This window comes from Dermacentor andersoni, chromosome 8, assembly GCF_023375885.2.
Source record: "Dermacentor andersoni chromosome 8, qqDerAnde1_hic_scaffold, whole genome shotgun sequence".
Classification (NCBI taxonomy): domain Eukaryota; kingdom Metazoa; phylum Arthropoda; class Arachnida; order Ixodida; family Ixodidae; genus Dermacentor; species Dermacentor andersoni.
Genome location: NC_092821.1, coordinates 40,959,860 through 40,972,725, shown reverse-complemented (window position 1 = coordinate 40,972,725; position 12,866 = coordinate 40,959,860). Strand labels below are relative to the sequence as shown.

General features: G+C 48.1%; 1 protein-coding gene across 5 annotated transcripts in view; it reads left to right on the top strand.

Annotated features, from left to right (window-relative positions):
- Positions 1 to 12,866, top strand: part of LOC126526403 (uncharacterized) — a 285,856-nt gene that overhangs the window by 58,588 nt on the left and 214,402 nt on the right. For all 5 annotated transcript variants that reach the window (XM_055068184.2, XM_072289645.1, XM_072289644.1 and 2 more), the window contains exons 4-6: positions 5,153 to 5,524; positions 6,537 to 7,714; positions 10,425 to 10,774. In XM_055068184.2, coding sequence (XP_054924159.2) covers positions 5,153 to 5,524; positions 6,537 to 7,714; positions 10,425 to 10,774 — 1,900 coding nt within the window. The remainder of the gene's footprint in view (positions 1 to 5,152; positions 5,525 to 6,536; positions 7,715 to 10,424; positions 10,775 to 12,866) is intronic.

Below are 12,866 nucleotides of genomic sequence, written 5' to 3'. Positions count from 1 at the left end.
AAAACTCAGGGAATTTGTGCTTCTATCAGGGAAAATTAGCTGTGATTTTATTGAAAGAGAACGAAAGTCGCGGTAGTGCTGGCTCGAGTAACAGAGAGGAATCGTAAAGAATGGTCTTTGATGCCGCGTCGTCGGCTGGAGGAGTTGCCAGAGTACAGTCAACGAGCGACTTTCCGTACGCCAGATAATTCGGACGACTTCGCGGCACCACCACGTACCCCATAGGGTCAATGTATAAGAACGTCGGAAATTTCGGACGCAAGAACCCTTCGCCATCCGATTTTCCGCACCTTTTGCCGTGACCGCAGGTCCGAAACGGCAATAATAAAAGCCACAACCACCGCCATTTTAATAACCTCGCCGCCTCGAACCGGCACACTGGCACGCAGATCCGCTGGCAGCCGTAGCCACCACCGTGGCAATGCTAGGCCTAGCTGCTTAGAGGTTCGGTATTAAGCTTCTTGCCGTTCTGTGCCGCGTTTTTCATTGAAAGAATTCGCCGCTGTCAGCAATGGCACCGACACTGCCTTTGCGGTCATCGCGATTGCCTCCGAAGTTCGGAAAGCGCGGCGCGTTGCATAATGCTGGCTCCCGAACGTCAGCTTCGCTTCATTACAGCAGTGTTACGCTGCGAAGTATAGCAAGTGTGGGAAGGGGCAACTGTCACGGGACACAGTATGTATTCCTTAATTATACACGCATGCACCTGCCATCTCCTGTCACCGTAAGAGCGCCGATATGCGTAATTAGTGTACTGGCAGGCCTTCAGAGCTTTGTCGGGCGTGCCTGTGGCGATTTGAGCCCTTAAGGGCTGTAAAAGACATGCATTCATTTTTCGGACGGTTTCGCGGCCCCTGGGAGTCTGAAAAATCGGACGCTCACTGTACAACTGTCCAAGAGGATGATGCTTCAAATCGTCCGTGTGGCGAACGCTCAGGCGAAGGAGATCAAGAAGACAAAGGAGTTACGCATTGAGAAATGAACGTGAAAGGAAGCATGCCGACGCTTTTTTGGAGGAGCTTGCACTCTGAAAGCAAAGTGTTGGGTGACGCCGTGATGCAGGTGTCCCTCATACGAGCAAAAAACTCTATAAAACAGTAAAACGCGACACTGAGGCGTTGTGTGCAGGCTGAAAGTATGTCAGGGCAGTTGAAGTTGACTTACTAGCTGTTTCGAGGGAATCTCACTTGTGATAAAGTTCGGGCCTCATACGAATTAGCTTGCTATCAGTTGATAGACATAGCTCATATTCGAAAATATTCTGTATGCATCTCTTTTTTACTCGTGTTTGAGAACGTTAGACTCGATTTGCAGTGGGTTTTACTATTTCTTTCGAAGATGTTCGCTGTGCATTTTACTAACCCCTCCCTTCTGTTTTCTTTTTGAATAATATAAACACTACCCCTTACTATTCAAAATGGGTTAAGTTGCTTTTTATTTTTTAACATGCTTACAAGAGAGTGACACCATTGGGCGACATGATGTAGGGAGCCCGCCTTGACATAAAGCAAAGTTCTAAGTCACTCAGGGAATATTGCAAATGTACTCAGAGAAAACCTGGAAAACTCAAGGAATTTGGAAACGTCAACTAGGTAGATGCCCTGAGTTTCGAAACCTGCCATTGACTGCTTCGCTATTGCGAGGAACAAAGAATGTCCCTGAGCGCAGGAAAAATAAAATGACCTTTCGACATCTACACGGATCTCTTATTCGCAATCTAACGCCAGCTAGACAAAAGTTTTTTTAAGATTCTGGCTAGCTACGTTAGGGAGCAAACGTGATTTAGGTTGAAATATTATCTGTTTTGTGGCATGCTTCATTCATAACAGCGAGTTTCGCTGACCTCATGGCCATTCTATAGAACTCTCAAGTTGATTAATTTTGATGTAGTCGTAGCCGTTGTCGTTCTAAGCGCATCGTAGATTTCCTTTCCAGGCTAAGAAGCTCGGTGTGGTTGAAATAACTTCGAAGCATTCCTGTAAGGATTAGCTCGGTAAGATGTGCAATTCCGTCAAGCAAGAAACTGCTTATTATTGCTGCGACTGCTCACATTTGGTGGCATTGCATATCAAGGCCGAATGCCAACGTTCTCGGTAGCAGTAGTAACAGCGATAGTACTGGCACAGTACCATATATATATATATATATATATATGTTGGTGTGATAAAGGAATCCGTACGGGTACCGAAACGTCTCTGTGTTATTTTCACCTTGACTTGGTCAGTGACCGGAATTTCTTCATCATAGCGGAACAACCGAGGCAGTCCGCCGCTATGCACAGGGTCGCGATTTCGGTTCCCGAACCGCAGTGGCCCCATGTGGTCAGCGACCGAAGCAGAAATATACTGGCACTGCTCGATTTGTACCAACTTCCTCGCGCTCCGTAAATCAGAAAACCTGTTTGTTTGGTCTGATTGGAGTAAGAGTGCGTCATCTTCTAATATGAAGTGACTCCACCTGATTTGAACGCATTGACTGCGGCAGTCGCAGTCGTCTCACAGTGCACACCGCAATCTTCTCACGAATAATATCTTCTCGTCACGCGCGCAACGCCATTTTCGTCCGCTACAGTTTTATCTCCTGTGGCCTCCGAGATGCACGCACAGAGGCCACTGCTCTCAGAGTCGGCGCAATGCACGAAACAGCGTGTTGCTTGCAAATCGCAAGATAGTTCAGTGATCAGCGCGTTCAGCCCCCAACCGCACATTGCCGCACGGGAGAGAGTTTCATCACCAGTGGCCACGAAGATCAGATATCTTGTTGTTCTTCTTCTTTGGTGGTGATAGAGCTGAGAATGAGAAGCTGCAATGATGACTACACGACGATGACGTAATGGAAGGCGTGGACGGACGCAGCAAAGCTAATTTGGAGCTTTCGGGCGCTGTAGTAGTAAAATGGTAAGCAGCAGCAGCAGCAGCAGCAACAAAAACAACAACAACAACATAATAATAATAATAATAATAATAATAATAATAATAATAATAGTTTATCAACAATACAAAGCACCACTCTGCAGGGCTGTCAAAGCCTCATAGGCTTTGGCAGCGCTTGGCAGGCAGCCAAAAAGACAAAGTTAATACTGTATATTACGAAATCATTACCAGAAGAAGCGGTGCATAATATATGTACAATTTATAAAAGCAGACTGGGAAAAGAAAAAACGCAGCAAGTTTGTCAGAGTCACAAAAGTAAAGACCAGCAGGACCACTGGCCCGGATAGTGTAGCTGAAAATTCGACTCAAAGTTAAGCATGAAATCGAAGATGGGAAGATAACACTTCTGCAGAAAAGACAATCACAAATTATGAAAAGACGGACTATGGCCAGGAATATATAAAAAAAAAAACAAAAGCTCACCACCCAGACACTCCGTACAGATGGTTAACCAGCGAAGCAGAAACGTGCGGCCCCGGTGTTTATCACTGCGTTAATCCCGACGGTGCATTAATGTCTTCCTCAATTATTGGTTACGTCTTTGTGTTTCTTAATGAGGTTACACACACGTTCGCCTGCGACGAAGAGAACGACGCCAATGACGGTATGCCCACAGACCAGCGTTGTCTTTTGCGTTCGATGCCTGGAGTTTGCTCGGCGGCGCTGTTAGCAGCATCCGCCCGCCATTGATGCTTGCGATTCTTCAGAATCAAGTTCCTTCAAAATTAATCTGTCCGTCGCGAGGACAATGAATGCCTCATACCTCCTTAAAGGGACGCTAAAGCGAAACAATATAAATCAGTTCGGACTAATAAAGCATTGTTTGAGAACCCTGCAGGCAGTCATTTCAACATAATAGATTCATTATTAGATGAGAAAATGAAGGTCGAAGTATCAGTATTTGAATTTCGTGCCGAAATCCTGACGCTGGTACCTCAGTGTGACGTCAAGGATTCCAAAGTATGTTTTCTCATTTGGGCTTCCACCGTAATGTGAGTTCTCATTGGATGGTCCCGATCAATCGCAAGAGTTGCCTCTGTTGACGTGCATCTGGGCAAACCAAGGTAAACTCTGAGTGCTTGAGCTTGTGCTGCCTGCAGAACACGAATATTTGTCTTGCAGGTGTTGTTCAGCACAGGTAGACTATATCTAAAAAAACCGAAAGAGAGAGCTCTGTAGAGTTTCAGCATTGGGTCTCCTGACATCCCCCACGTCCTTTCTGTCAAGTATTTAAACAACTGGGAAGTTGCTGTCAGGCACCGTTTCATGTAGGCCACGTGCGGGCTCCAACAGAGGCCTCGGTCAATAATTACGCCAAGAAATCTGTGGGTTGTGACATAGGAAATGGTCCGCCCATTGATCGAGATGACATAAGGCGTCATAGGTTTGCGAGTAAATGCCACTAGTGCGCTTTTTTCTGGTGATATGCTGAGACCTTGTTTACACAAGTATTTCGCTGTCAAAGTTGCCGCTCTTTCCCTCCCTCCCTTCCTCATCTTTCATTCCCCCATCCCACTCTCATGTGTAGGGTAGAGAATCGGTTACGCTAAACTGGTTAACCTCCCTGCCTTTCCTTCTCCACTTTTTCCTTCCTTCCTTCCTTCCTTCGCATTTGGGCCGCGTTGGCTGAGTAAAGGTTCCCGAAACTTGCTTTGTTTAATATGTGGTTCCTTTAGAACACAATGTAGCCAATCTGTAGCGCTGTGTAAGTAAGCCCTTCAATATGCCATCAAAATCCATGACGTCACAGCGACCAGGTGCGGAAACTTCAAGGAGGCGTCGCTAACGGTCTTTCGCTCTTGCGCTTTTTCTGGCTTAACAAGCATCTTATTGTGGTAAGAGTGGTATTTTTAGTGTCCTGGAAAAGTAATTTACTGATGCAAAAGAAATAATTTTTCTCTTTAGTGTCCCCTTAAGCAATGGCTCGTACCCGCGTAAACGCGCCCTATCCATTACGAGGACAGAAGAGAAGTGAAATTCTACGCTGGAATGATGAACCGCAACGGAGCCAGCTGTGCAAGAAGACGACGATGCTTGGCCATTGCTGATGATGACAGTTTTCTGTACACGGGCGCGGACAGACGCATTTCCGTTTCGCCTAGCCATAGAAAGCTTCGCTTTAAAAGAGGTCCCAAGTGTTATTTTCAGTGGTTAACCGCAGCTGTTGTCCATTTTTTCGGCATCCTTCAATTGGTGTTCTTCCAACTGTTCGCACGCAGTTCCCAAGCGGCCGAGCAGCGGTGGGGGCTTCAGCTCGGCGCGCAGCGAACGGAGCGACTCGTCTGTCAGCCTATGCAGCGACGCTGCGCCCGCTGGCTCACCCAACGGCCCCGGCTCGACTTCAAGCTCGGAGGCCGCGAGCCAAGCCAAGGCGTCAGAATCGGGAACCGCCGTCATCTGCAACGGGGGTTCGTCCAACGGACCCTCGGGTGCGACTCCCGGGAACGACGCCGGCGCTGACCACGCGGCTGGTCAGTCCAAGACCACCTCGTCGGCTGCCAAGGGTCTCGCCAAAAAGACTTTCGGCAGGGCAGCCGGCAAACAACAGCAGCCCGGGTCATCGGTCGCCAAGGTGCCAACTTCGCATGCAGGTTAGAAATGCTTCTTTAAAAGATTCTATAGCAGAGCGGCATTATTGTTGTTTCGCCATGTTAAAATTCTACATCATCTCGTCCCACGATTCGGCATGAGGTTTCTCGTCAATTTGCACGTTGTTTCACGAGGCAGTTGGAAGTTTTAGCTTCTCTGTTCAAGTTTACCCTTTGCGGAATGTGGAGGCGGAATACGGAGACGTAAACAGGAGTGGCTGTATTGGCTGTATTGGTGGCGCAGAAATTTTCCAGAGGATACACATATCTAGTAGTATAGAGTAACCAACCAATGCAGCCATATTCTACTTTGCTGCTGGTGTAAAGTGGTGGCAGCGTAATTGTTGACAAACAATATTTCTTTCTTTCTTCGAGAAGAACAGCCATGTAATAGAAAAACATCTCACGCGTTGTGATTGGACAAAGCGTCGCGAGATGTCGCTACCAGCACTGCTGTTGCAGTTTACGTCAAGCTAGAACTCTGTTATCAGCTGTGCTGTTTGCGTTGCATCAAGCAGCGCAAGCATAACGGCTCTTTTTGCCCACGAGTTAAACAAACCCAACACGATTCACAACCCGAAGCTGTGGAGTGTCGCCTAATGCTTTCTAGAATATATAATACGTATGGGATTATTCCATATGTATTATTCCATACGTATCCATTATTCCACACGTATTTATTTATTTATTTGTTTTTAAGGTCCCTTTGCAATAAAGGGACTGTATAAGATTATGCGTAGTACGGTAGCAGTATTGAGCGCGCGGGGCTTTATGAGTGCGCCCAAACTCACACGAACTGTTTTTCCAACTACAACAGCGTGAATACATTTGTTAAATTAAGGCAGCCGTTCAAATGTACATTGAAGCGACGTTTCTTTATCATTTTAAGACCCAGTCGGTAGTCATCGGAACGCTCCGTTGTGTTCTACCGATCTCGCTGTCTCTACTGCAAATATTTTTGTCGACCTGCCCGATAAAGATAAGATTGACATTTTCTCGCTGGCTTCTGTTGCAGGCTCTTCCGAAACCGTCCGTTCCGGTCTTCCCCGGTCCTCTCCGTCCACCGAGACGCTCAACAGGACTGCGACGCGTAGGCCCAACGCTGGCAGCGGGCACCCGCGACCCGTCAGCAGCGGCCACGAACTCGCGTCGCACGTCAAACCCGAGAAGTTCCCGTCCCCGAAAGCGCAGGACTCCAAGCCCGTGCCTAACGGCCCTAACGCTTGCGAAGACAAGAAACATCAAGAGGCGGAAATGAACACGGCTGCGCAACTGAACAACCCGGGCAGCGGCATCCCAAAGCCCACCGCTGCGGTGAAGGGAACGACGAAGCAGTCCAGAGAGGACCTGACTTCCATCGGACTTGCTCAACCGGAGAAGATTAGAAGTGACATCAAACAGAATGGCAGCGTGCCTATCAGTCCCGCCGGCAGTGAAGTCGCTTCTCAGAAGCAGCCCGACATTGTCGACATTGAGTCCAATAACCAGCCTCTCGCCGACGACAATGGTTGCCAGGAGCAGCAGGAGCAGACGACGCCGCACTCCGGCGACACGAACGGTGGCGTTCGAACGGAGACCCTGCCCAAAAGTGATCGCTCCAAGAAGACGCAGGTCCAGGGCGTCAGCATAGCGATGGTGTCTCCCATAATGAGCAGTCAGCATTCGTTCAGCAAGGACTCGGTGACAGCGTCTTCAACGGAGTCTTCTTTGTCCACCGTGGTCTCGGTCAAGGAGGACAAGGCTTCTTCGTTGATAGTGACAGCCAACCAGAACCAGCAGAATCAGGACAGTCGCGGCGGCAACCAAGGCGGCCTCGTCAACGGCGGGTTGACGAAAACGGGGCGTCATCCTGAGAACAACGTCGCGCAGCAGAGCGATGTCGGTTGTCAGAACGTGCTTGTTGGCAGTGGTGACCAAGTGAAGGTAAACGTGAACGGCGAGTCGACCGTTACCAGCGGCCTGGTGGGCGGCGTCGAGTCTACAGTGAAGTCGGTGCCCGCCGAGACCAAGTTGGTGCCTAGGGCCAACTCCGTGGACTCTTCGTCCTGTAAAGACGGAGATGAGATGGAAGAGGCTCTCGCCAACATCCCTCCCATGCAGCCCCTCCCGAGGGCGTCCCCGTACGGGAGCGGCTACTCCCGGGGACTATCTGGTCACCGGGCTGCGAGGCTACCCGCGTGTCTGCGTCTCCAGGTGACTGCACGGCGCTACGTATATGCTTTTGCAGAAATACTTTGGAATAGACTGGATGACAGGCCATTTACAGAAGCAAAGATCTTGGGAGCCTGGCTTCACAGTTCATTAGCCCAGAAAGCAGTTCGAGCGCTTCTTCACTACCTGAAGGCAACGGATTTGAGTGCCAGGCTATAGACATCCTACACCTAACTTAGTGCATGTGAAAGTGCGGTATAGACTCATGTTTTCTCTCTCTCTTTCATTCCCATTCCCCTCCCCACGTGTAGGGTAGCAAACTGGACTCAGTCTGGTTGACCTCCCTGCCTTTCCTTCTTCCGTTCTCTCTCTCTCTTCGAGTTTCTACTTTGAATTGCGTACACATATCGACAGGATGACATGCGGAGTTTCATTTGCGTCATAACAACGTGCTTGAGTTTTCCGCCATGTTCAACTAAAAAGTGAGAAAACATCGAACAAGACAGGTGTCCTTAGTAAGCAATCTGGACCAACAAGCTTAATCTCGCTTCTAACATACTTTCTCATATAAGTGAGGAGAACATTCTCGCGAAATAACGCAACATGACTTCAATAAGTAAATTGCGTTCTAATAGAGATTAGACTTTGTAAGGCAAAATCATTATATGCCCCACTAAGCGAAATTCCGGCGTCGTCAGCGTCGCCACCCAGCTATGATACTAAAAATGGCCGACAGCGCAAACAGTAAAAACACATCAAAAATGCTCGAACTGACGTCAAATTTCTCAGGCAGGTAGCTGTAAAGAAAACAACTCAATGTCCTTGAAAAAAAAAATTGTCCTTGCAAGACATGACCCGGTGAAAAGTGGCAGGAGAAGATGTAATAATAGTCTGTTTAATCAAAGATGGAGGAGACATCATGCTCCAACAGCATACGGCCCCTTATACGCAATGCTTCACCACTTCGAGTGTACCAGAGAGCTCGAAGAATGCGAACATTATACTAATCCATAATAAGGGAGACTTTAAATAACTGAATATATATAAGCCCACTAGCTTGCTTTCAGTATTGCATGAAATATTCGCCAAGATAATTTTGAATATAATCAGGGCAGCACTTGACTTCATTCAACCAACAGAACAGGCGGGCTTCAGGAAGCGATATTCTACAATGGATCACGTCCATTTCATCAATTATGTGCTTGAGAAATCAGCGGAGTGCAATCAACCTGTCTATATGGTTTTCAAAGATCATAAGAACGAATTTGATTGAGTAGACATACCAACAATCATGGAGGCGTTGCTTAATCAAGGAGTACAGGAGGCATACGTGAATATCTTCGGAAATATCTACAAACATTCCACAGCTACCTTGCTTTCCGACAAGAAAAATTTTCTTCAATTTACTAGACCATGTGCCCATACTGCCAAATTTTCTGCTTCTTCCTTTCCCCGCGCAACTACGGTATGGAATGGTATATGCCGTGACATCGCCGTGGTAACCTGCCCGACTGCTTTTTTGAGAGCCATAACCGATCACCTGTAATACTGAGCCATATGGCAAATGTTCTTATATCATTATTTTGTGATCCCACCCCTGAAGAATGTTTGATGTTTAATGGCGCAAGGGTCAGGTATGGCCAAAGAGCGCCAAGCCATTGTTAATGAGTTCGTAATGGACTGATGAGTTCTGTGATGTTAATGTGACGCGGCTGTAAAAGGGCCTAACAGAGTGGGTGTAAAATGCACAAAATGTACGCGTAATAAAATTATGGGAATTATTAATGGCGTGTACTATGAACACTAAAAGGCATTGGAAAGAATGATGCAATATGCAAAATGTGTGAGATGCTAAAATTGCCTAGAGCACTACTGCCTCGCCAGAGCCCTTGAAACACAAGGGCCTAGAGGCATGTGAATCCCAACCCTTATAATATACCGCCTGGAGGAGTCTGTAAGGTAAAAGAAAACTAAACTGAACTGTGGTGAAAACTACATACCAAGAAAGGGGCCAGGCAAGCAGATGCAATGGCTCCAGTGCTATTCACTGCATGCTTAAAAGAAGTATTGAAGCTGTTTGATTGGGAAGGCTTAGGAGACAGGATCAACGGCGAATATTCTCACAACCTTCGGTTTACAGATGAGATTATCCTGCTCAGCAACATATATAGTCTTCTGTATTGCCTGCAGGCCCACTGGGCCTGCGTTTCCGTTTTACATACACAGATCCAGGAAATCAGTGTACAACTCTGTCATAATCGGCAATTATGATTCAGGAGTATATCAGCACAAGCGCGATTCACGACTGTTGTGGTTCTCAGGCACTGCCTTTGATTTCCCTGGCATGTCGCTTACCATTTTTCTCGGTTTCATGTTTTTTCCTTGATTGCAAAAGGTAAAACTTTGCATTATCATGCACTCTCACTGTTTCGACTCGGTAAGCTCAGCGCCTGGCATCGTGAAGGCGCTTGATCAACTGCATGTGGTTAAAGAGGTGAAGCTTGCATTCTACTGCAGTGCATTCCGTTCATCATGCCTCGCCTCATTTCCTTTTTTTTTATTTATACATCTGACAAGGTTAAGACGCTTTTAAAGCTTACGCACTGTGTCTGTACGGCGCTGTGTGCTGCCCAGCCGCGCACCGAAGTACATGGCCAGCTGCGCACGTCTACTTAAGCGGGCTCTCTGTCATCTGACGCAAATGTCACGGGAAACAATGCGCTTCAACTTTTTCTCTGCCCGCGTGACCCAGGCGGACGTGCAGCGTGTGGCGAAGAACATGCTGGCCGCGTCCCAGGACATCGCCCGGCTGTACGGCGCCCAGAGACCGACGACCGCCTCGGTGGCCCTGCACCACCCGACGTACCAGCACCTGCAGCAGCAACAGCAGCAGCAGCACGCCGACTACGCCGAGCTCTCGGCCGGATACGTCAGCGACGGCGACGTTCTGCGGGCACCGCGCGCCTGCAGCACCGAGGAGTCGAGCGGCTACGTCAGCGAGGGTGGCATCGCCTCTCTGTACGCCGTGTCGTCACCCTGTCGAAGGCCCGCGCGATACGCCATCAGGGACCCCAAGCTCATCAACGTCCTGCAGGACGACAGGTGGGTGACCGGCACTTCTTCGTACTTCCTTTTAAAAGAAATACTGATATATTTCCCTAGAGGGTGCGCTAAAGTGGGAAGCGCACTGACGACTCAAAGGACTGAGAAACGACGGAGGCTGCGAGCTAATGACCTTGCAGGGGCTTATAGGTGGAGTTGTTCTTTAATTGACGTGATAAGAATGAGATATTGGCGCACGAATCTGCTACTGCCCGTCGCATGAAAAGTTGGTGTTTTATACAGACGGTACTGTGCAGCTCCGACTTTCTGGCACGTGTAACTTATGCATCAACATTATTTTACGCATTAGGCGTGGAGATATGAGACACATATAACATACTGTATATAGGTAGCGTACATAAGTACTGTGCATTTGCATAGGATGCACTCTTGGCAAACAATACAAACAACAGAGCATTACAAAATAATATTTTTTAAACTCGCAGTACAATAATGCATAAACAACATACAAACTGCAGTTTAGCATATATAGCGCAAGATGGCAGCAAACATGAAACGTGGGCGCATTCGTATTTGTGTCGGAATTTCCAGTATGGCGGGCTAGACCAAATGATGCCGTTGACGTAGCCGACACCACTAGCGTTCTAGTCTTTTCACTCACACGGTTAACCTGAATTTTTTTTTCTGAACACATATACACATATACACAGTTAACAGGAAAGGGAAAGCGAGGAGCAGGCTGGCAACTGCCATCGGAAGGGGCACGACGCCTGCCTACTCTTCTGAAGGGAGGGGATAGCAACACAGAAATGGAAGATAGGAAGGAGGGGAGGAAAGAGGAAAGGAAGAGCAACAGGACAAATCTGAAGACTAAAGTAGAACACAGTACACTAAGCACGTTGTTCTGCCGAGTTTTGTCTCTGCAGCCGGGAATAAAGTGACGCCGCATCGAACAGCCTCCACAATTATCAATCTATTCCATGGCTAGTTCGCTACGCGGCTAATTGTGCGCTCCACGATGAGACGCCAAGTACAGCTGCACGTAATCACGGTTTCACCGATAGTCGGTTCACAATATGCACCGCAAGGTGTTTGAACCCGCCACCTCCCATCTTCGAAGGAAGAAGCGTTAGAACGCAGTAGAGATCACACACAGTAGGGCCGGTCACTGAAGGTCACGCTACTACAGAAGGTTGAATGTTCACGCTACAAACGTGAACCTAAGTTAGTTAACTCTAGAAAGGTTAGTATATAGGGCGCGATGGGCCTCATCCCGTCTAGACGCACAACCACTGGGGTATAAACATTCCTCGAGTGTCGCACACCGCAGGCCAAGGAGATGATAGTTTCTCACCAGCGACATGCGCTGCGCACTGAGAGCGGGACACTCAAATATAAGGTGCTGCAGTGTCTCGTAGCTGCCACAAGACGTACACAAGGGACTTGCCACACGCCCTTGTCTGTATAAACGTTCGTGCACGTTCACGCAACCAACCCTCAGCTTGAGCAGTTGTGCTCTAGCGCGACGAGGCAAGCCTTGACCGCGAACACGGGGCGGGAACGTTCCACTTGCGACGCGCTGATCTGGATGCTGCTTGAGTAGGTGGCGACGAATCAGCAGACGAGCGTCATCAAGCTGGTACAAAATTTCTGGGCAGTCACAGTTATTATGAGCGCAACTTGAAGCGAGCCGATCAGACTCTTCATTTCCGGTGATTCCTACGTGTGAATGTATCCATTGAGCAACGAGAGATACCCCACGTGATGTAATTTTGCTCGCAGAGTCAGTAATGTTGCGGACAAGTGGACAATCAAGCTCACTGCGTTGTAACCTGCTAAGGGCAGCACGGGAGTCCGTAAAGATGACAACCTTCGAGGTTGTTAACTCCTCTTGCACGTATTTCAGTGCAACATTATTCGCTGCTAGCTCCGCATTTGTTGACGAAGTTGGATGAGGTATTTGAAAGATACGTCGTACTTGAGTTGAAGGGCAGAAAAAAGCTGCAGAGGCGCCTTGACCGTCGTTGTGTACAGACGCATCTGTGAAAACTTGAAGATAATCTGGAAACTTATCGAACATGTGAGACTGAGCCAATTGGAATATTGCCGAAACAGCCATATTAGACTTTTT